The sequence below is a fragment of the Aquila chrysaetos genome, chromosome Z (genome assembly GCF_900496995.4).
Source record: "Aquila chrysaetos chrysaetos chromosome Z, bAquChr1.4, whole genome shotgun sequence".
Taxonomy (NCBI): domain Eukaryota; kingdom Metazoa; phylum Chordata; class Aves; order Accipitriformes; family Accipitridae; genus Aquila; species Aquila chrysaetos.
The window spans coordinates 56,247,484-56,270,943 of NC_044030.1; the positions used below are offsets into that span (position 1 = coordinate 56,247,484).

Sequence of the window (23,460 nt, forward strand, 5' to 3'; positions counted from 1 at the left end):
CTAGCTTCAGCCTCCAGTTGTGTGCTTTTGTAAAGTCTCTCTCTTTTCAGTGCTGTCTGGCAGGAATCTCCTTGAGTTTACTTATCTCAGGTGGTACATGATAAATAGAAAACTCAGCAAGTTGTATCTTTCTTTCAGAGTGGTATGAGAAAGCTCTTTCCTTTTCTGTGTTTAAGCACTTAGGACTACTTTAGCCATTCACCACAAGCTGCTATTCATCTCACTGCCCACTAGAATATTTCAACAGTCTTCAGCTCTAGGATAGGAAACTATGATGAGACAGTAAATAGCATCTGTGGCCTTTTTTTCTTGGGGCCTCTCCTTCCTTCAGTGAAGCCAGCCTACTACCCTCAACAAGTTACCCATCTTCTTTTATATATCATTATAGCTGTAGACAAGTCCCCTCAGTTTATAATGAGAAGGGACCTCCTTTGTACAGGTTCTGGCTAGATTTTGCATTCATGTATTTGTTTACTTAGGAGTGAATCTCAACCTGTAGCTTACAGACACTTCAGCTTTAAAACTGTTTTAAGTTGGTTGCTTTGGACTAAAACACATTAGTGAAAAATTAGCTTACTTTGGTTGACATAAGTGATGGTGAAAATTATTATCAGAAATGTGACTTGACTCAAGCAGTTTTGCAAGTATACCCTGTGTGAGAGGATTTTTTAAATGGGTAGCAAGGAATCCAGTATTGTTGCTGTTTTTCAGAGGCAATTGGTTTTGTACAGGATGAGAACCAGATCAAGAAAACTTCATATGCAGATGCTGGTGAAGGAGGAAGTTGGACATCTTTCTACAGCATTTAATGGCAAATGCTTAAGTAGGCCAGGCTCCTAAGAACCAGGGCAGCCAGTTTTATGTGAGCTGGATAAACAAAGTATGATGAGAGGCAGTGAGCTGGAATTCCGTAGACAATGTTGACTCCCAGCTGGTTAAATGGCCCATTTTTCCTATGTGTATGTTGAGGTGATAGTGCATATTTCTAGATAAATAAACCTTTTGTGGTGGGTTAATCTTGACTGGCTGCCAGGTGCCCACCAAACTGCGCTCTCATGCCCTCTCCTCAGCAGGCCAGGAGGAGAAAAACGAGATGAAAAAGCTTATGGGTTGAAACAGGGAGATTACTCATCGGTTACCGTAACAGGCAAACCAAACTGTCCTTGGGGAAAATTAATTGACTGCCAATTAAAAATAAAGTAGGATAGCAACAACAACAACAAAAAAATAAAACCGCCTTTGCCCAACATTCCCCTTCTTCCCAGACTTAACTTCACTCTTCTACCTCCTCTTCCACAGTGACGCAGAGGGATCGGGGATGGTTAGTCAAGGGTCGGGTCATGGTCAGTCTGTAACAACTTCTCTCTGCTGCTCCTTCCTCTTCTTGCTGTTCTCCAGCTCCAGTGTAGGGTCCCTCCCATGGGACAGTCTTTCATGAACTGCTCCAATGTAGATATTCATCTCAATGGGATACTCCTTCAGGAACAGACTGTTCCAGCACCAGTCCCCCATGGGCTGCCAATCCTGCCAGAAAACCTGCTCCTGTGTGGGCTCTTCGTGGGCTGCAGCTTCCTTCAGGGCTCATCCACCTGCACTGGTGTGGGGTCCTCCACAGGCAACAGTGTGGGTATCTGCTCTGATGTGCTCCACAATGGGTTGCAGGGGGACAGCCTGCTTCACCATGGTCTTAAAAAGATCTTAACTAACTGCTAAACAACAGTAGCACAGTAGTAAGATACTAATATTAAGAATGTTAGTGTATTGGTTAATGTATGTTTTTACTTGTACAGCTCCACAGGCTGCAGATGATCTCTGCTCCAGTGCCTGGAGCACCTCCTCCTGCTCTTGCCTTATGGGCCTCCCTGTCTGCAGAACTGTTCCTCACATCTTTTCTTCCTCACTCATCTCTCTCACAGCTGCTGCACAGCATTATTTTCCCCCTTGTTAAATATATTACAGAGAGGAGGCACCAGCTTGGCTGAGGGGTTCAGCTATATCCCATGGTGGGTTTGTTGGAACTGGCTGCACCTGACACAGGGGCAGCTCCTGGGCTGTACTCACTGCAGCCAACTCTGCAGCCCCCCTTGCTACCACACCCTTGCCCCCTGAACCCAATACACCTCTTTTCAGAACAGTAGGTGGATTTAACTTCAAAGGTGCACTAATAAGGTAACTTTTAACTTAGAAGCTTGATACATTCATCCTGTAAAACAGGCCATATGGGTATGATGTGGCAAACTAAAACAATCTTCATTGGGTAGTTTCGAGAGCTTTGTTTCTCTGAGATAACCTACTTGAATTCTGCGAAGTTACTGTCAATGGCTTGGAGTCAGAAATAGTTATTTTCCACAGGAGTAACTTCAAGTAAAGTTGAATACATTTGTCTTTTAATTACAGGTATAACAGCAGTGAAATTGAAATACAAAATTAGCACATAAGATTTGCATAGAGAGAATTACTACTAAAGAAGTACAAACTTCTAAAATTTCACAACTAAAAAGATTTAACTGCTAAACAACAGTAGCACAGTAGTAAGATACTAATATTAAGAATGTTAGTATATCAGTTAATGTATGTTTTTACTTGTACAGATCCAAAACCTGAAGAGCAGAAAGCTGATCAGGATGAGCTCGGTTTACATCATTACCACAGAACCACAGAAAAATATTAACTTGAAGCACAGTTTTTATTTCTTTTACCATAGATTAAGCAGGTTTTTTTATCATAAAAAAGCTTTAAGTATCCCCATATAACAATAATAGATTTTGATGTCGGATCACAACAGGCTTGTAGGTATGATAGACATTATATGTAACCAGTAGCTACAATGCAGACTAAGCTTAATGCTGGGACTCCTGAACCAGATTTTTTTTCTTAGAACTTCACTATTAGTTTCAACTCTTAAATGGAAATTCAAGCTGCATTCACTGAAATCTCCAGCTTTCCAAGTAATACTCGCAATTATTGCACTTGTACTGGTTGTAGTGGCTTAGTAAAGCCATTCTAAAGCAACAGTTTAACATTTGTACATTTTAAAGCACTTGATCTTATCTACAAAGGAAATAAAGATGATAAAACCACAATTTATTTCAACTTAATTGTGAATACTCTTAATTTTCAGAGTTTAAATGGATGTGCATTTAGTAACTACACTAGAAAAGCAACAGATGCTGTAACTACCCTATGATGACTAGTTTGGTCCATGTCAGTAATCAAGTGATGTTATAAAAAATAAACTAGTTTATTTTGTATAAAATGAGTAATGTTGCATTTTTGTTCAGATTGCACAGTACAAACAAGCTAATACCTAAATTAATACTGTTACAGGTAGTTATTACATAGGGACAGCAGCTAGAAAAAATAAGTACCTCAAAGCAACAAACTTATGCAGCCAGCTTTCCATAACATTGTATGAAAGTTAAATATGTCTTAGTTACAAGTATGCGTATTATAAAATGTTTGAAAAATGTTTAAGTATGAGCTGTTAAACTAATTTTCCATAGCAAGAGTATATGATGATTATTTACATTTAAAAAATCTGTTTTTCAGAAAAGAATTTACAATGAAATAAATAACCTTCAGCAATCCCTTAAGCCCAACTACAAGATCTGTTAAGTGGCAGTAAAAAACAGGTAAGCCACCTTGTGTCAATGTTAGGTCAGTAAAGTATGCCTCATCCAGAAAGAAGTGCAACTCTGCTTTAACTTTACTAGTCATCTAGGAACATGCACAATACATATAGGTACCTTCAAATAAGGTACAGCCTTGAGTATTTGTACAAGAGTATTCACAAAAACATACAATATATTTTACAGTCCTTTAATACAAAATACCGATATCAAACCAATCTGAACTGCATTGATCAGATATTTCTTAGGCAGGCAAGCTGCAAAGTATAACAGTTTTTAAATTTAATCCCCTCTTTGCCTTTTAAACTCAATTAAGAGATAAGTAGTTCCTTCAGAACATGTTGGTGATGTAAAGGTACTGATGAACTTTAGCTGAACCTGTCTCCATATGTATTTACTGTCTCTCAACACTATTAAGTATCAAAACCTAAAGCTGTAGTCTGAAGATTGCATCAAAAAAAACCCCAAAAAACTTGCCTACTTTTGAAATTATTAGATGAAACTGCTGCTTAGTTATCCCCACTAAAGATTTCAAAGATTGAAATATTAAAAAAAAAAAAAAATAAAAATAGTTCAAATCCAAAACATGGAAGCATGTCTAGAAGCTGGTTTGCTTCCTTTCACACCTGATGCTTGGGAAGTTGTTCATCTTCCGTTTAAGACACAATACAGTCATAACTGCCTTCTTGGAATGAATCCTCATCCTCTATCTTAGACTTGTCCTCTTCATGCCTGCTTGCATTGCTGTTGCCAGCATCACTCTGAGGATTAGCACCATGGCTAGATGAAGTCCTGCTTTCCTCAGCTCTGGGGTTCACTTGTTCAGTAACCTTAGAAGGATTCACTGGCTGAAAAGCTTCAGGCGGTACTTGCTCTTCTGCTATTTCACTTAGTTTCTGGATCTGTGGTTTGATGATATTTAGAAATGGCTTGTACCCAGGGCTAGGAAAATTAACAGTACAGACCACTGTGAGTGAATTAAAAAATAGTACTTCCGTCATATGCCTGAAAAGCAGCTTTTCTTGGGAGATGTTTAATATAAATGAGTATCTTCTATAATCCTTCCTGTACAGAAACTTTTTTTTTTTAATAGACAGGAAAAGGCAACCATAAGCAAAACAACAGAAGTTGGGGATGTTGGTTGTTTTGGGTTTGGTTTGTTGGTTTTTTTCCAGTTTGATCACAACTGTATTAAGTGACTGTCCTGAAATTTTCTTCAAAAGTGCTTTTAAATAATTGTTTCAGCTAGGGTTGAGAGAACTCAAAGGGGTTTTTTAGATAACTAATTATCTACAACTGCAATGAAAATGAAGGTGGAAAATAACACTTACCAATCTGTAGAAGCCCATTTGTCAACAGCATATAGGCCAGTCTTGATGTTCTGACAGATTTCTCCATCAATATCAGAGGATTGCATTATACTGAAAACCTGGTTGATTACTGAAGATTCTCTGAGGATAAGGCCTATGACAATACACCAATCCAGACATCCTGCTTCCATGAAGATATGTAGCAAGTACCTATATAGAAAAACAGTCTACTTCTTTTTCCACTCTAAAGACAAAAATCCCAGTGTGATTCTGTAGACAGTGTTTCTTTCCCCTAATGCTACATACTAGTCATTTTAAGTTTCAAATGCAAAGATTACATTACTTACCGCAGCTGGACCTGTGACTTGTGTGGCCCTTTACTAGCCAGTTCTAAAGAGAGATGTTCAAGCTCTGACTGAGTTAAACTTAGACTGGAGAAGTTTTCATCCACCATGGTCCAGTCACCATCCACCATAGAACTTGTTTCAGTCAGGTCCGTTGCTGAACCAATGCTGCATTCATCACCTATCAAAAACACTCAGAAACATGAGGGGAAAAGAAACTGCTTGCTTTAGCAAGATGCAGAGTTTCTGAACTACTTCCTATAGCAATTGACAAATTATGCAGTAACGCTTTGCTGTGTATCACAGTGCTAAGTTGTACTTCAGGCATACTGTCCATCCCACTTCAGCATTCTTCTTGTTACACTATATGGTGGAACTATTATTGGAGGAATGCAGTAGTTTTTCTATCAAATAAAAATAATTCTGCAGAATAATATCAATAAGGGATCCTAAAGATGTGTTGGCAATCATTGTAAGAGCGCAGTGACAGCCTCTTATATACTATAGTCCTAGAATTAAGTCTGTAGGAAGGGTTGTGTGGTCTGTCTAAAGATAACTCATTCCTTAACTGTTAAAAAGGAAGAAGCAATAGCAAGTTATTTTCTTCATACAAAACCCTGAAGATTCTGAATGCTTGGTAATGTAAATATTCACCTGCACTAATTACACAAGGAAATAAGCGTTTCTAATAAACACATGAAGAGTAGATGTAGGCACAGAATTTTCACAGGAACAGTATCAGCAAAGCTAAAACCATTATAGTGGTGAGTCATGAAGGCACCCAACCTCCAGAACAGTTTCCATATTAAAGTAGATGTATCTTTTCTGTGGAAAATGTTGAGAAAGTCAGAAAGTTGTTTTATTAGGTTCTTGCCCATGCATACCACTGCTGGCTTAGTTATTTGTGAAATTACTACTATTAGAATTTAGCTCGCAACGTTTTAAAGACTATTAATTTAGTTTCACTTTAGAAATAAACCGCTTCAAAATGCATACCAAAGTCCATTGAACTCAAAGGTCTTCATCCAGCTCAGCAAAAAAAATGAGATACTTGTTTATAGAAACAGCGGTAGTGGCAGACAGCAGTACAAGATAATGCAATGAAAAGAGGAATAAATGGGGAAAATTTAAATTATGCTTTTTTGGAGAGTTCTGTAACAAACTTACTTAAACCTAATGCATTCTTGCAGTCTCCAGAAGTAATAAACAGAAGAAACAGAAGTGAAAATAGAATGAGGAAGTGCCCAAGCAGAGGAAGAGAACCTCACTCTTTCTTCATTTTTTTAAAGCCCGTCAACTTGTTAAATTACAGCTCCAAGTGCTCTGACTCTCAGAGGAGGCCCTAGCATCTTGGGGAGATTGTAGTTCATACTTAGATACTTAGGTCTCTTCCCTAATAAAGTGGGAATCACATAATGTAGACACTGTTGAAAATGTTGCTGTATGCTTGAGGACAACAGGGAGGGGAAAAAAAAAAAAAATATGAATGGTCAGACAAACATTTCCTGTCTCTGACTGTGATCAGCAAAGTTTAACAAAGAATAAAATTCCCTGTTGTATTTTCATAAGCTGATCATACATTTGACCTTTTAAAAAAGTGATTTAAACAAAGCCATAGGAAAAAAGAAAACTAGATGGGACTATAATTTCCTCAATAAAGAATGTATATCTTTCTAAAGAAATCCAAAAGCACAAAGTTCATGCATTAGAACCATACCAAACTGTGCAAGAGGCCGACCCATGCAAGAGGCAAAAATATAAAACTTAGAACACTCTTCCCAGCCAGACTGTAAAAATAATAAATTTCAAGTTACTACCACAGGCAGGAACTTCAGCAAATATCAATTTCATATTCTACTTCAAGTACTTAAAGATGTATGACATGGGCATTATCTTTCTGTTGTAAAAATTTTTGTTCACTTTTCAACAAATCTTTTTTTTTTTTTCTGAATTATGGTTATCAGCAGTTGAGAAGCAACAATACAGCAGTGGCATGCAAGTATCAAAATAGAAGTGCGTACTTCCAGGTGCATTTTTCCAGTGAGCAGACAGAAGGAACAGAGACTAACCTTTACTTAGCAAAGGAGAAAGGAATGCATCTTGCATGTGTGGTCCGTGGGATGAAACAGTGTCAATCTCTCTCTGAGAGGAGCTGATAGTGCCAAGCCAGCTGCGACTCCGAGGTGTGTTTGAAACCCCTGTGTCCATTTCCATGTTTACAAAGGTGTCTGCAGACTGAGACTTTAGCAACTGCTCCCCTACGGCTAAAAAAAAGAACCCACCAAAGAAAAGTCATATAAACATCAAAAAGAAAATTGGGAAAGTTCTCTCCAGGCATTTCAGGAAGCTAAAACTTGTATCTAAATCAATATTCAATTAGTTTGCTAAGGGATCACCAAAAGCAAGGGAATGCAGCAAGTTTAGGTACTTCAAGAATTTCTGATCAGCTTTTTATGTCAGCACTGGCATAAAAGAAATATCAGCTGATAAAGTGTTAGCATCAATAGAACTAAATTATAGTGCTGCTACTACCAAAAAGAGGAGGACTTGGCAGCTAGTATCAGCTTTGCCCAGAGAAGATAAACTAGTGAACTGAGAGATTAATAACACAAAGGAGGTTTACTGCAATTCCTCAAAATTCTTACCGTTTAACATAAAGCAAATTTCAAATATTAGAAACATTACTATTTAAAATATAAAACGTTAATCAAAACCTCATCTAAAGGCTATATGAGAATGTTGATTCTAATAATTTTCTGTAGAATTTACATGAAAGAGCAATATCCACATTCAACTCAACATCTGCACAAGTGATACCCAGTTCAGTGTTTGCACCTGAGAAAGCAAGAAACTTCAACAGAAACAGTACTGTAATCAGACTACACAAGAGATGCCATCTGTGCTAAAGATTCCCTTCAAAAAACACACCCTGTGTGAGAAAGCTGTGCAGGTGACAAGCCTGAGCCTGTTCTTTGCTTGGCTGAACTGAGGAAGGACAGATTCAGACTGATGGGTGTAGGACTGCAGGAGGGAAACCAAATCAACTCAGATGTTACAGCACCTGTCTTGTACTTTCCATTCTTGAAAGGTGAATTAATGGATGAAGCCGGTATGACTGGAAATGGCCAGAGGAAATCCTTGTGTAGCTTTTTCAAAGCAAACACAAAATCCTCCACGCGGGCAGCTCTGGCTCGCTCCTTGCACAGCCAACCAATCAGCTCAAAGCCTAACTGTGCAGCAAAGCAGCCAAGGTCCTTCAGCTTGATTTCTTCTAGCAGACGCCGAGCATGCCGCCAGAGCATCATGTCAATGTACATGTTCTCGGCACAGTCGCTGTCTTTACTCCACCTATAGACAGACCAGAGAACAGTGACGTTAAGACTGATAAAACAGAGTTGTAAATGTTGTTGGCCACAACCACAGTACATGGAGTGACCAGAGTAGTTAGTGGGAGCTTTCTATGGACCAACAGAAGCAGTTTCCACCATTCCTTGCTTTTTATGTTCTCTAAAAGATCCCGCTCAACAGGTAAGTGAAATAAGGGAAGCAAGTTACAACAGCAGCAGTGTCCATACAGTATTAAACTATTAGCAATGCAGGAAAAAGGTAAAGAAGGAGAGATAAAAGGCAGATGCCATTGCAAAGTGACTTCTGAGAAACAAGTTTAGAGAACAAGTCAAGTATTAGTCTAGGACCCTTCTTATCAAAACTCTTAAGATAGTACTCTCTATGGAAAATTACTAAATAAAAGCATTTGAATTTGTACTAAGGTTGTTCTAAAGGTCTTATGTGGGGAAAAAAGCCAAACCCAAGATAATAATGAATCCCAGCTCAGTGCTGCTTCTGAACATTAATACCGATCAATATGAATTCTGTATACAGCAGTTTAAGAGGGATTCACCCCAAGGTATAAAAGGCTCTATTTATGGCTTGGCAACACACTGCTAGATCAAGATGTGCACAGTAACACAGTGCAATGTATACTATGATGCTAATAGTATACTGTGTATACTAATGTATACTGTGAGCTGTTCAAGATGTACCTTTCATCAAAACAGATCCTTCAAATATAAGGCATGCAGTCTCACTAGCTATTTAAATTACTACATATGCATCCACTGGATCCATGTAAGTGTGCCTGTGCATATATACATACAAACACACAAACATATATATTTACATGTGTGAGAACATATTCTCCCAAGAACGCAAGAAAGAGGCACAGACATTATGAGAGTCAGGAAAAGACAAATGCAAAAGGATGTGGAGGGAAACTATGACAAATGTAACTCTCATACAAATGTACCTCTATAACTTAAATTGGTAAGAGAGTTAGTACAGTACCTAACAAAGTAGGGAAGGAGAGGACATTACTACCAATTACCTTTTTCCAGATGGGCCAGAGGGCATACTCAGTGTTTTTGTCAAGTTAAATTTGCTATGGAGATTCTCTGCTGATTGGGATAAACTAATGCTTCGATGTCTGAAGAACTCAAAGCCACTACTTGAACTAGGTTCCTAAAACCAAGAAAAGCCAAACATACAGTCAAAGGAGCAAACGTGCTATGTAATAGCAAGATTAATCATACAAGGTTTGATGCACAGTATTTACTATTTTAATCACAAACCTGAGTTGTTGGTGTAGCTGGAGGTGTCTCTGTTTCTCCAGAGCCAATGGCTTTAAGAAATCTGATCATATGACGACAAAGATCCCACTTTCCCTGCTCTAAGGCAGTATTAAATAGGAGAGTAGCATGTTGTCTGCTGACTGCTGGAACTTCCATATTCTGCAAGTAACAAAACATAATTAAGTCATTTGCTTTCACCATCAAGCAACAGAAGTCCTATTAAGTCAAGCCATGACATGTCACATTCAAGTATACCAGAGATTAGAAGAAGCAAATCTCATGCTATTATTTTCCTTTTTATAACAGTAAACTAACTACTTACATTGTATAATATTCTGCCCCTTCATAACCGGACATAACAGAAAACTATTAAAAATTTGTTTAACTTGCATTAACTTTGATATGACAATATTTTCTAAAATACTACAACATTAGTAAATATCACCTCTCTTGCAATATATGAGGTACCATTACCTGTAGGATAATAAGATAAGAGGCAGCTGTGTCCAAGTCCTGGGCCATTAAGCACTCTTCAAATAAGTCCTTCGGGTTTCCAACAGCAGCAAAAAGGTAATTCCACAGGGCATATTCTGTCTTCCTAGCACAATGAACAACTGTCTGCAGGAAGAGGGGGAACTCTGTAATGAACTTCGCCACAGTGGGAAGCAGAGGGTCGGGAATGGGTTCCCGCGAGGTAGCTTCTTCTTCCAGCACTTCATGAAGCATCAGTTCTAGTACGTGAGGAAAGTATGGTAATGTGGCACAGGAGTGGGCCAAAAGCAAGGCTTGTTCACCGAGGTTCCTAACCAAGAGCTGGCGTAAAATGTGATGGAGGTAGATCTGAGAGGTTCTCTCAACAATGGAGAAAGGAAAGAGAACCTCTAAGTGTTCTCTAGCACTGGTTTGAGGATATAAACAGTCATAGAGCACAGTGTCATTAACAGCACCAAGAACCAAGGCATCTTCAAACAAAACAGCCAATGGGTATATGTTGATGTGGAAAGGCAGCATGATCCGTCTTGACAGAAAGGAGTGTGGTTTTCGATGATCTCTGGGAAACAGGGGAAGCCAGACTTTCATACCTGCCCCACCACAGCTGAGCCACAGAGCCTCCAGTAAGTGGCGTTTCTGTTTGTTGATCCTGCAAGTAGTCCATACATTTTCAACAGACTGGGCTAGGACAACTGGAGCACAAAAAGGCAGCTATTTGAAAAACAAGAGGGGGAAAAAAAAAAAAAAAAAAAAAAAAATCAGAATTCATTATTCGTTTGGTTTTGGTTGGTTGGTTGGTTGGTTGGTTTTGGTTTTTTTTTTACCCACTTCACAACAACTCTTTTCAGCTAAGAACTATTCTCTTCAAACATGTTATTCCTCTAACAAAGAAGCAGCAAATCTGCTTATCCCTTAACTGCACCCTACCACCTAGGAAAGCATCACTTATTACTTACATTAACTCAAAAGACACTTCTTTCAATTTTTTTAACCTCCTTAGTCAGGAGGCCAGAGGGGTGAAAATAAAGGAAGAAAATAAAAATCTGCTCTCTGCTTCTTCAGAGAGCCCAAGAGTCCAACCTAGAACTGACAAAATTACTACAAACACCAAATTTGCTAGTGTTTGATTGAGCTGCAAAGAACTCTTCATCTAAACTTCTCAGATTTCGCTCTCCCAAAGTGCTTCTTTCATGTAGAAGTGTTTTTCATCAGTGCAGAAAAATTGAAAAGTTCAGTCACTGATTTCTATGATTGTTGTTTTTAGGAACTTTGTAAACATACTCTGCAAAAAATGAAATGTTCCATAAACATACAGAATAGTTTTAGATAGACTGGAGATTCTGTGTCATTACTGCATACCAAATTTTGCACAGGACCTTTATGCTTAAAACTGATATCTTTCACTGCAATACAAGTAGTAAACACAAGTAGTAAATACTTCGGTTAGACATTCACATAATTAAGTAGTAACATTTCACAGATTCTTAGGAAAAAAAATAAATCACGGGAGCAGTGATTTACTTCCAGCTAACAATTCAGCCTGTAAGTGTAGACCCTGCCTTGCATTGCAGACCTCTTTTCTTTATGCCCGGACCATTCCCTTCCAGAACTTCTTCAGTCACTGACATCTTTGAAGCCATATACAGTATTCCACATACATTTACTCACATGCTTCCTTTGATTAGGATTATTATCCTTATCTCGGATCTGGGGTCCAGATCGATCCCTTTGCAACATGATGAGTTGTCCTGCTAAGTTTAGCATAATACTTTCAGCTTCACAAGCCTAAGGATAAAATAGTATTATGCAAATTATTTGAGCTTTTTGAATGCATCACTTGACCCATAACCACAATACAAATCCAGAATAAAAAGAGTAAATTAACTGCACTGCCATACAGAGATGACTAACAACCAAATGCAATGCAGAAGGACTCAGAAAAATCCAGTAGAACTAGGTACCTACAGATAGGTTCATTCATATAGTTCTTGTGCAAGGGAGTAAATACTGGAAGGTTTCTTGTTCACTAGACTTATTCCATGTGTTTATTTCATACAGGCTTTTTCCAACTATGCCTCTTGGCATGGGCAAGCCACCAGTATTTTAAGAAAAATAAAGCTCTGTGTTCTTATCAGTATCATCACTACATAATTGCCAGTATCTGGCTGCAAAGACTAACACTGGTACAGAAGCCGAAAAGAGTTGAGCCATAAAGAATTTAGCCACACTTGTACAGCATCTTGAACTTCTAGAAGCTGCACTTAGAGAAGAATCTTTCTAGTTAGGTATATCAGGAAAGCAAAGTATTATGTCTAAAGATTTATTTCAGAACTGTTTCATGTTAATTTTAAACCAAGTCACTGGAGCTAATACCATGCTGTGCATGAAGTTTAGTTTTAAAATAAATGGGTAGGGGGTCTGTATGGTAAATTTGCAGCATCAGGGGTTAAGGTCACCAGTAGGCAACAACACTGAGAAAGCTGACACACTCTGCTAAGTCAGACACATTGCTTTGTCTACAGTGCAGTGTCATGTTCAGTGCTAACATTAATACTTTTCTTTTGGTCAGGAGGATTGACAAAGTTTGAAGATATGGGCTCTTAGAAAGAAAAGAAGTAATATTTGTTCAGTCTGAAGCTAAGTTTAAAATATTACTAGTGCTCTAAAAAGTTTCAGTAGCTTTTTCTCAAAATTAGGAAACACCATATGTCAGGTAGTTCAGGAATAAGGACGCTGTCTCACAACAAGATGGACTAGAAAACCATAAGCATGTTGGCTTTTATGCCCTTGTCTAAGATAGTAGCAAAGTCTCAGGACACATGTTCAGCATTGTGGGACACTAAATTAGAATGAACGGAAGGAAGCAAGCGCAAAGCTTCAGATTTTACATCTGTGCCATTGCTGTCCTATCTGCCAGTGGCTTGGTATGTGGAGAAAAATATGCACCTTCACATGTCTACAGGCCTGCCTCACAGACAGCGCAACATCCGAACTATCTTAAGGTAGCTGCTCTGATGAGAGAATATGCTTCATACTGCACCTACTCAAATAGTTAAGCTTAATTTGTTTACACAACAGGGAACAAAAATGCAAGTTCTCTTTGCACTGTGCTTTCAGTGGCCTGAGTAATTTCTTGGAGTTAAGATAGGGCTTCACCTTCACACCTTGGTAATTGTTTGACTGTTGGCCTATCTCCTGACATAACCAGTGGGAGAGATCATCTTACTTTATTTTAGCAAGTAGGAAATTGACTAGAAGTAACCTTACAGGGTCACATGCCATCTTTTCCTCTTTTCTGTTTATTCTTTGAGTAATGGACCTGTTGCTGCAAGAAAGGCACTTCTTAATGCCATGGATTGCTCTGGTGTTCAACTTTTAATGCACAATAGAGAAACATACCCTTGACATAGTTAAGTTTACTTTGTCCTCCAACGTTTGCCCCCGAACTTTACAAGATGACAAAAGAAGATAGGAAATAGAAGTAAGAATTTGGATTTTATTCCTACCACCACCCACCCCGCCCCCAGTTCACACATAAAACGTCTATATAACAAGAATCAGAAAAAACATGTTCCGCATTTTACCACATAAAAGAACCACTGATTTGTGGTTCATTTATCAGCACGTAACCTTTGGGGACTAAGCTAACAAATGTAGGCACCAATTCTTTTAAATTTGAGCACTATAGACATGTTACCTGCTGAGGCATCTTCAAGGTGATGCCAGTCTCTGTCCTCACTGATGTCAACGTAACAGACACTACAAGAAAAGGATGAGGAATGTACCGAGACATGGACACTTCTTGAAGAACTTGGATACTGGCAGTAGGGTTAAGACTGAAAGGAAAAATGACTATGTTTAGCAATTTTAAAATATTTGCAAAATATTGTTTAAAATAGTATTTAACATAAAATTAATACCTTGAAGTAAACCTAATGAAAATAAACAACTTAATCTCAGCAAACAGTTTACTCTATAGACTAAAATTACTTTTCTTTAACCAGGAATCCCACAGGTCCACGTAACTACTCTACATAAAGTTACCAAATAAACCTAAGCTGGGCTACTTTATCTTGATAGTTTTGGGGAATACAGCTATAAGTGGATAGAAGACAACATCAGATGCTTCAGAATAAGACTCTATTCACCCTTCAATAAGACAATTCCAGGGTTTGGATTTTGTTGGGAGTTTTCTTTGAAAAGCATTGAAAGTATTTTCCTCCAAAGTGGATCAACAGCTTGCTTTCTGCTAAAAAAAAAGGTCCTTTCTTGCTGAAGCCAAGATGCCATAAGTGTAAGAAAAATTGCCTACTTAGGCACTTCAAAGAACTATCTGGGAATCTTTATCTCCTCCTTAGGTTCGCTAATCTTAACTATCTGAAAGTATCTGGCTCTTACGTTGCTACTTCTTTTGCACCAAAATAGCTCCCGACAACCGCAAACCAAAATTGTCTCTCTTCATCTTTGCTACTCCACCACCACCGTCACCAATTTCTACTTTTAATGTTAGAAACATTTTTTATTAAAAATATTCAAATATGTGGGTGCCTTTTAGTACCTTTTTCTTCTATTTACATTCCATTTTCAAGTCCCTATCAGCTAGAACATGTTTGTACAGACAGCTGGAAACACATGTATCTCAGTCACTACCTCCACACCTAATATGCGTATCTGCACGCATGCAAGTGACAACACTTGTGAACTATCACTTGGGCATATAGATAACACCCCTCTGTATTTTAAAAATCTGACTCCACAAGTTATCAAACAACTTTATATTATGATAAGAATTTACTCAGACTGAGAACAGATTTACAAGGACATTACTGCAAAAGCATTTAAATACTGATACTCACCCCTCAGGCCTTCTCTCAATACTATATAGGCAAATGGAACAATCTGCTCTGAAGAGTATTACAATGTCCCGGAAGACACTCAGTAGTAACGTGTCTGCTTGCACTTTGGTGATGTGTGCAAATGCATTGTCAAGATTAGATGTTCGCAGGTAGATTCTCAGCTACAAGGAAAAGGTTTGAATACAGATTCTGTTTACCAACAAATTAATAGTAATTCCACATTCAATTATTTTCTTTTTTGTGGAATGGCTGTCAAGGATTTCTAGCAAGACAAATAACTGGGTTTCAGTTTCATCAAATGTTTTATCCATTGCACTATATTATTGCATCCAAAGTGGTTAAAGAACAGTACAGCCAAATCTGAAGTACTAAACAACAAACAAAAGGAAGGAGTTTTATTCATTTGTTTTAAAAAGCAAAGAGTAAGTAAAGCTCTTCCACCCATCTAATTTAACACCTTACAAAAGTGTCCCAAAATACTGTAACTAGATACCCCAAAACAGGCTTCATGATAACATGCAAAAACATCACAAATTTTTCAGAACAATGAGTACATTCTTGGTAGTCAGCAGACAATAGTTTTTAATAGCTATAATAAACTTTTCTGCAAAGAATTACTTACATATTAATAAAGAATTTTTGAACATGACCAAAAGTCACCTATGTATCTAACTTTTCATATTTATAATACTACTGTAGAACAGATCAGATATTCTAAACATGATTAATTTACTTTGAAGAAAAATACGTCACCTCTTCCTGATGATCATTTAAATTATAACATGCAAGAACAATGAAGTCATTCCACCATGCTAAGCCACCTGTTACCGTCATATTTTGCTCCTGAAAAAAGCAAGCAAATGACATATATGTATGTATTTTTATATACTTATACACACATACACATACGCGTACATTCTATGGGAAATTTCTGAAAGCCATACATGATCTCTATCAGCTTTACTGATAGTGGCAAGACAACCTATGTATATGAAGTGTTTGTTGTATAAAAAACCCAAAGTACTAAAGAATAACATGTGAAAGACAAACATCATCTTACAAAACACAGCTCCACAGTTCCTTATGCTACTGGCATCCCTGAACTCTCTCAAATTAGCTTTCTGCTTCTGGCCAGAATTTACAAGCTTAGCATCCAAAGCTATGTCTCACAAAAACTGTCAGATAAGACATATGGGAGTGTCTGACTATGTACACTCAGATTTGGAAACCTTTTAATAATCAGACATGAATTATTGTGCCAAAGCCCCAAGATAAGTGTTGCAGCCACTTTATGAAAAACACATGCAAAACCAGCATCCATAATCCCAAGTGTGTCTACAGGTTATTTGAAAAGGAGAAAATAAAAAAATAATCTAAGAGTCACATTCCAAGAAATACAACCTCCCCAGTATACCTGAACAAAGTACTATAACCTCTCACCTGGGTAATGTTTCCAAACAACTTCCATTTTTTGGTAAGTAAAGAATAATGTGCAAAACCAAACTTGCCAACAACAGCTACATTCTGTCCAAGCTTGTCAATAGCTGAAAACTGTTCAAAGAGAAAAAACCCAGAACCTCAGGAGGGAACTTATTTAAATGATACATCCTATCCCTAGTGCACATCACTACAAGGCAATATAATGTCAGAGTCAAAACTTGTAAGGTATCTTCATGTTTTCTACTTTACTGCCCAACATATATTCTTCTTTCTGTAATTTAAAACAATGATTGCATCTTCCTGAGCTCATCCAGCCCTAAGGGACAGTTATCAACACCCCATACCTTTAAAGAGGCAAGAACATATTCTTTAAATAACTCACCCTTATAGGCCAGTTGCTCTCTAGATACGTACTATGAATCTAAAAAAAAAAAAGAGAGAAAACCAGAACCATAACTATACCAGGAATTTGTACAATGGCCATGTTTTTCCAAAACACTGGCTTAAAGGATTTTAATATTGGGATTTCTTTTTTAAATACAATTAGGTTCCCCTGCCCCCCACCCCCAGAAAGTTACTGAAGCCTAAATGTTAGCCTGTTTTTAATATAAGAAATACAGAAATGCATTAACAACATACAACAGCTAATACTATATTACAGATTAATAGTCAAAATTTGCTCTTCTCCCGCCCTAGGTACTTCTCCTCCACCAGAGCCTTTCATGGGAACATAGAAGTTTTGATAAACATAGCACTCAGGAGGGACTTTCAGTGTTGGGATGAAATTTCTAATCCCATCAGAAATACACACCAGCACATCCAAAAGCCTTGTTATGAGAGCAGTTGACTGGGATATATCAAATTAAATCTTGATCCTGGATTGTTCATGTCACATGGGATGATACAAATCCAGGTTCAAACTCCAGTCCTTGGTCTGTTACAAGGAGGTAGGTGCTCTCATTGCTCAGCCACTGGCTGTTCTCATGGATATATTGCTCCCTCAGTAATTCCAATTGTGTTAGTTTTGCTCCTACACAGAATGAGGACTTTGCCCTCCTGCACCAGTTTCAGCTCGTGGAAATTCAGCTAAAGTGGAAATTCAATAGTACCTAGAACCTGACATACATGCCTAGAGTCAAATGCTGTTTAGTAATACCAATTCATTTACTAGATGAAAAAAAAAATCTTGGGGACCTTTTAAAAACATTTATTTAGAAAAATATCTACCAATTCAAGCATGGAAGAACACACACTAGAATTACAGATTAAAAGTTATTAAATATTTCTTCTACATTCCAGAGAAAATAGAATCTGTCCCATTACTGCCCCTGGAAATAATTTCTTTTTCACAAGATTGATATTGTGAAATTTGAATTACATGCTTAAATAGATGCCATCTAAGACTGCTTGAAAATACAGCCAAAGTCCAAAGGCTGTATTCATCAGCTGAATATGCTTAAAGTAATTTGCATAAATAACAGAACAAACCCCTAAAGGATTTCTTGCATGTTGCACTTATTCTCCCTTTCAAAGCATAGGAAAGTAATTGAACTACTCCTTCCTGAAGTCAAGAAGACATTTAGATTTTTTTATTGGCTAGGATGCAAACTCATAGCCACAAGGCTGAGACTGTCAACTTTCCTTTACCATTTGGCCATAAGAAAAAGCTGTACCAGGGGAAATCCAAGAGGCAGTAAAAAGGCAATGATCTCAAACTAGAGGAAAATGGCAGAGTGGTGAGATCAGCTGCAAATTCCAGTCCTATAAACTCTTGCAAGCACAAAGCACATATGGGCAACCAGCAACAATTACCTGTACAACATGCCAATGTCTGTGTCCTAGTAAAGTGCTTAAACCCTGAGAATCTAAACTGCCATCTGAAAAAGGGCCTCTTTCCCTGGTAGGCTTATGTTCAGAGTGTGCTGAAGTATTTCTGGGACTCTGAGCCTGTGTTGCATCTCCACAGTTCAAATACAAGCGATCTTCTCCTTGAAGGAGGACTTGTTCCTGGTTACTCTACATTCGAAACAAAACAACAAAAAAAGAAAAGCAACCTTGAACTTCATGTACAGAAAACAAAGGAAAACACATGATAAATATATTAACAAGTTCTATGTAAACAATATGAAAAATAAGCATTAAGGCAGTTCTCAGTTTTTGTATCACTATGTACTACCAGGTTTCATGTTACAGTATTGCATAGCACTATTTCCAAAGTACCATTTTAAAGGCTCTATGATGAAAAAAGGAAGACCAGACTAATGGCTACAGAACAGACTTAAAACCTGTTAAAAAAATAACTCAGAGGTCACCTGAAAACTGGAAATGTGGTCTGAAATAAGGATATATTTATCAACAAAAAACTTACCATACAAGGATTAACAGTGAGTGCACTCTTGATGAAATGAAACTGCAGAATACCAAATTGGCGAGCTTCATTATTTACATCTCTTTCAGGCTTCACATTTGAAGAAGAATTCCCATCAATAACCCACAGATTATATCCTTCTGATCCCCAGGTCTGAATGTAAAAAAATAACAATAGTAAAAATGCAAAACCAACACTATATATTCTCAGAAAACAAAAACTACAAAAACTTGCTGTAACTGAAACTGATCTTATGACAGACATGAGCTTAGTAAAAAAACCACACAGTTTGGTGTTCTAAAATGCATCATCACAGGAATCATAAGTAACCCATAGCAGTAAAATCCACAAGGAACAGTAAGAATTTAGCTTAAATTCTTTTCTTTTTTATGTAAAAAATGTTGATTAAATGAAAAGTAAGTATGCAAGACATCCACATAAGTAATGAAGACTGTTTAGTTTGCAGCTTAAAGCAACTAACAAAAAATCCACAAACAGAATCAGGTATGAAAAGATCCTGATCCCCAAAATTACAGTCGTTGTTCATTAAATTCAATGGTATCCGAATTTCAATCTTTGGGGTTTTTTAAAAGGTACATTGTACTGTCCTTGCAAATATGTACATCCACTTGGGATGCACGTTTAAAATTGCCAATCTTCATAGCAACTAGCCTATACATAAATAAAATCAAAAGTTTTAGAAGTATTGTACAAAATTATTCATGGTTTGTAAAAGAGGCCTTGAAGATTGTGTTTGATATTTATCAGCAGCTACTGATTTGACAGACTAGCAGGACTTCATGTTAATTAGTTTGTATTAAACCAACAGCAGCTAAGTTTCTCTTTAATTCATATTCTGACTTAAGCTACTTCAACAGGCAAAGGTAAGCTAGTAATTTTAGAGAAATAAGTAAGTTTACAATTAGTGTTTTTCTGTGTCTCATTGTACTCTGAAATACAGCACCAGACTAAAAAAAAAAAAAAAAAAAAAAGGTTACGGAAAACAAAAAGTGTTCATTCTTAACATCAAAAGCAAAGCCAAGGCATGTCATGCACACTTCATGATCAGGCATATACGTGAAAAAAAAAATTTTAAAAAAATCAGCTGTCCCCTTTTCCCTCTTCCTTCAATACAACATTGGTGTTAGGAAGTATAGTAAAGGCAGCTTACTCTTTAAAAGTAATAAAGCTAAAGAAAGCCAGTTTGATTTTCTGAAAATCTGTTTTGCTAAAAATAATTTTAAAAATTAACAGCCATCCTATTACAGTGGTTTTACATTCACATTTACCATAGAACTGATCTTTAGAGGGTCCTTTTTGGCACCATCAGACCGATACCTTAAAAACAGAACAGAACAAGTTTGAGATTGAAAATAACTTCATCAAAATAAGAAATTATCTTCCTATCTTTGTATTGTTACATGGTTCTGTATTGAACCTCACCTCAAACTATAAAGCCTGTTTGATCCATGACACAGCATAAAAGGCAATGAAATTGTCAGGTATCTAGCATAAACTGAATTGTGATTTCTGGATGCTAGCACATTTTCAGCAAATATATACTGGCACTGAGGGAATGTTAGTATTTGCCTGCTAAATCCTGCTTTTATGGCAAATTTGCTTTTATGGCAAAAAGATCACTACAAAAAGAAAATAATACATTCTCATTTATATTCCAATGATCCCCTCCTAAATATTATTCAATGATTCCAGTATCTAAGGAGTTACAATGGAAAAAGATTTTTAAAAGCTAATTCAGTGAATCAGTTTCTAATTAAATGCTTTTAATTAGAAAAATAAAGGTTTTTAATAAAGTATTTTACAATTTCATTAAAGATACTCACGCAAAATCACCTCCTAAAGTACAGATAAGCTGAGCACCAAAAACACTCCATAAGGACAAGCCTCCACATTCCCAGGTCACCATCACAACACAGCTATCAGGTGACCATTTGATTAGTTTAACAGGTCCTGTTTTATTCCAAATATCTGTTTAAAAACAATGAAATACCATGTGAAAAACATCAAATGTTCTTCAACTGCGTTCATCATAAGAGTAGAAACAAAAACATATGGAAATAAATATTTGATTTTTCAATTAACTTCTTTGCTGCATTCATCAAACTGACCATCTCAAAATGAATAGGCAGCAAATGAGAAATTCATGTTTTCTTTCCATTACATGTTTGGTTTCACAGGAAACTAAGAATACATGAAAACAGGCCAGAAATGCAATGTGCTATGACACAACCATAGAACTCCAATTCTGGCAAAATGATTTTTAGGACAAAAGAAGATTTTATACTCACCCTTGAAACCTCTTCCTTTGGCACTTAGCACAACTGTAAAACTCTCCTATTTACAGATTTGATTTTTTTGTTGAAACCTAATAAGCACACATATTTTCAGCTGAGGACAGAATTTACCCACCTTATACGTTCCTCACTCTCAAGCCTGCAATACTCATCACTATTACATGAAAAATTCCACTGAGCTTTTGTTCACTGCAGTTCAGGCAGGGTGCTGGATTACTCAGTTTTTTTCTGTACCCTGCATGTCAGTTGTTTCAAGTTAATTCACACCTCTATTATATTCATTATCAGTTTTGACAATAATCTCTCATTTTCTCAGGTGAGTAATGGAAAAGTAATCTCAAGACTACATGTGGGAACTACTAAGATCTGCAGTATTTAAAAAGGAACAACCAGAAGCAGCACTGTCTGTAAACTGCTAACTCAGATTCAGATTTAGAAAAAAAAGACAATAATCCCAAAACCAGCCCCAGCCCTCACATATGAAACACATCCAGAAGTCTGTTAAAAGCAAGCAGCTAAAAGAACAAATGTGCAAGAGTAAATTACTAAAAACACGGAAGAGTAAATACTAATCCCATCAGTGATAATGCAAACAACAAACACTTTAACTAGCCAAGGATAAAAATATTCTTTTAATACCTTAAAAACAGCTGGAAAATTCTAACAATAAAAGTAGCTTACCAGGATATTGTTTTGGTGTCAGCTCCAATTTATGAGAAAACTGCATGGCACCAGTGGTGGTATCTATTGTATAAACCTGCACAGAGCCGCTGGAAGAGATTACACATGCTTTAGACTACAGACCGTTTGGATTTCTCATCAGTTTCAGGGGGTTAATAAAAGCTGCTTTTTTCTCACCAATACCAAATTTATCTAGAACAGAAACATTGTGTCAAGTAACACTCAAAGAATTTTATGAAACAACTTTATAAGATACTTTCCAGAAGGCAGTGGAGGGACCCAAAACACCAGCCTATAATAACCAACGCACTAAGACTATTTCATTTTCTGAAATACATATGCACACACAATCCAGATATGTTTAGAGCTTCCAACTGCAAGACAATCCATGAGGGAAGTTAGTATTCACTTAGTGCTAAAGCTTCATCAGGAGTGTACTAATGCATACCAACATCAATGAATTACAGTAACTATTTCTGTTTTAGAGGCAAACACCACCACACTGCATTGTTACTACAACTACAACTGAGAATACTATTTCTTAAGAAGACAGTTGAAGACTAAACTGCCCAGACCTTTTGGAACATTTTAAAAAACAAATAAAATACAATTAAAAAAAAAAAGCTGCACTCTAGACCAGCTGAAGCAGTAATATACAGGAGGAACTGTCTTGAAGGAGCAGTAAGCAAAAAACCAAAACTAAGAGCACTTTTGAAACATTTAATTTATATTCACAGTTAGTCAAACAGGCAACATTTTTCCTGATGAAATCAAACACTTCACAGAGCATTTTCTCAGTTGGGTGCAAAGTGCTGATTCTTCTCCAATATCATTACGATTAACTGCTTAAAACTGACTTTATAATCTTGCTTTGAGATTAACTGGGACAGCAGCGCTTTCCAATTCTCACTACTGGTCCAGTCACTTTTCTATTTTTTTCCAAAGCTGAACAGCAAGCACCAATTTCAACTGCAGTTCAAGCACGCAATAATTTCTTCCCTCATACCCTCTTGACAGAGCAGATTATACAATCTCTAAGAAGACTGATCATTTTCACCTTTGCAGCTCTTGCAACACAACTTGTTAAGAATAGTACTTAAGCTTTATAATGAAATCATTTTCCTCCCCATTGAACCAGCCTTACAAAACTTACTTGGCACATCCAAATGCCATTAGCCTGTATTTGTTATTCACTGCCACACAAGTTCCGTCAATCACATCTTGTGCCCAAACACCATGGAGCTGCTGTAAAGAAAGGAATTCACAGAATTTTTTGTTTAACAGTGCTTTTATTCATGTTAGTCAGCTTCCACCCATGTGCTACCCATGTATGCCATATTACAGATCTGTCAGTTGACCCTCATCACCTCAAGAAATTTCTATTGCAAATGTCAAGA

General features: G+C 37.1%; 1 protein-coding gene across 5 annotated transcripts in view; it reads right to left on the reverse strand.

Annotated features, from left to right (window-relative positions):
• Nucleotides 1-2,667: 2,667 nt before the first annotated feature.
• Nucleotides 2,668-23,460, reverse strand: part of RIC1 (RIC1 homolog, RAB6A GEF complex partner 1) — a 57,495-nt gene continuing 36,702 nt past the window's right edge. For 3 of the 5 annotated variants that reach the window (XM_030003664.2, XM_030003663.2, XM_041120667.1), the window contains 20 exons: nucleotides 23,217-23,308; nucleotides 22,064-22,152; nucleotides 20,912-21,056; nucleotides 20,357-20,405; nucleotides 19,068-19,220; nucleotides 18,512-18,715; nucleotides 17,082-17,120; nucleotides 16,700-16,810; nucleotides 16,013-16,102; nucleotides 15,260-15,420; nucleotides 14,101-14,239; nucleotides 12,072-12,188; nucleotides 10,386-11,114; nucleotides 9,912-10,070; nucleotides 9,668-9,801; nucleotides 8,345-8,631; nucleotides 7,353-7,547; nucleotides 5,287-5,464; nucleotides 4,961-5,149; nucleotides 2,668-4,571 (listed from right to left, as the gene is read on the reverse strand). In XM_030003664.2, the coding sequence (XP_029859524.1) occupies nucleotides 4,286-4,571; nucleotides 4,961-5,149; nucleotides 5,287-5,464; nucleotides 7,353-7,547; nucleotides 8,345-8,631; nucleotides 9,668-9,801; nucleotides 9,912-10,070; nucleotides 10,386-11,114; nucleotides 12,072-12,188; nucleotides 14,101-14,239; nucleotides 15,260-15,420; nucleotides 16,013-16,102; nucleotides 16,700-16,810; nucleotides 17,082-17,120; nucleotides 18,512-18,715; nucleotides 19,068-19,220; nucleotides 20,357-20,405; nucleotides 20,912-21,056; nucleotides 22,064-22,152; nucleotides 23,217-23,308 (3,546 nt within the window). In that variant the 3' untranslated portion in view covers nucleotides 2,668-4,285. Of the gene's footprint in view, nucleotides 4,572-4,960; nucleotides 5,150-5,286; nucleotides 5,465-7,352; nucleotides 7,548-8,211; nucleotides 8,632-9,667; nucleotides 9,802-9,911; nucleotides 10,071-10,385; nucleotides 11,115-12,071; nucleotides 12,189-14,100; nucleotides 14,240-15,259; nucleotides 15,421-16,012; nucleotides 16,103-16,699; nucleotides 16,811-17,081; nucleotides 17,121-18,511; nucleotides 18,716-19,067; nucleotides 19,221-20,356; nucleotides 20,406-20,911; nucleotides 21,057-22,063; nucleotides 22,153-23,216; nucleotides 23,309-23,460 lie in introns of those variants that run through there. The other 2 variants (XM_030003665.2, XR_005931531.1) reach the window with 2 other exon arrangements.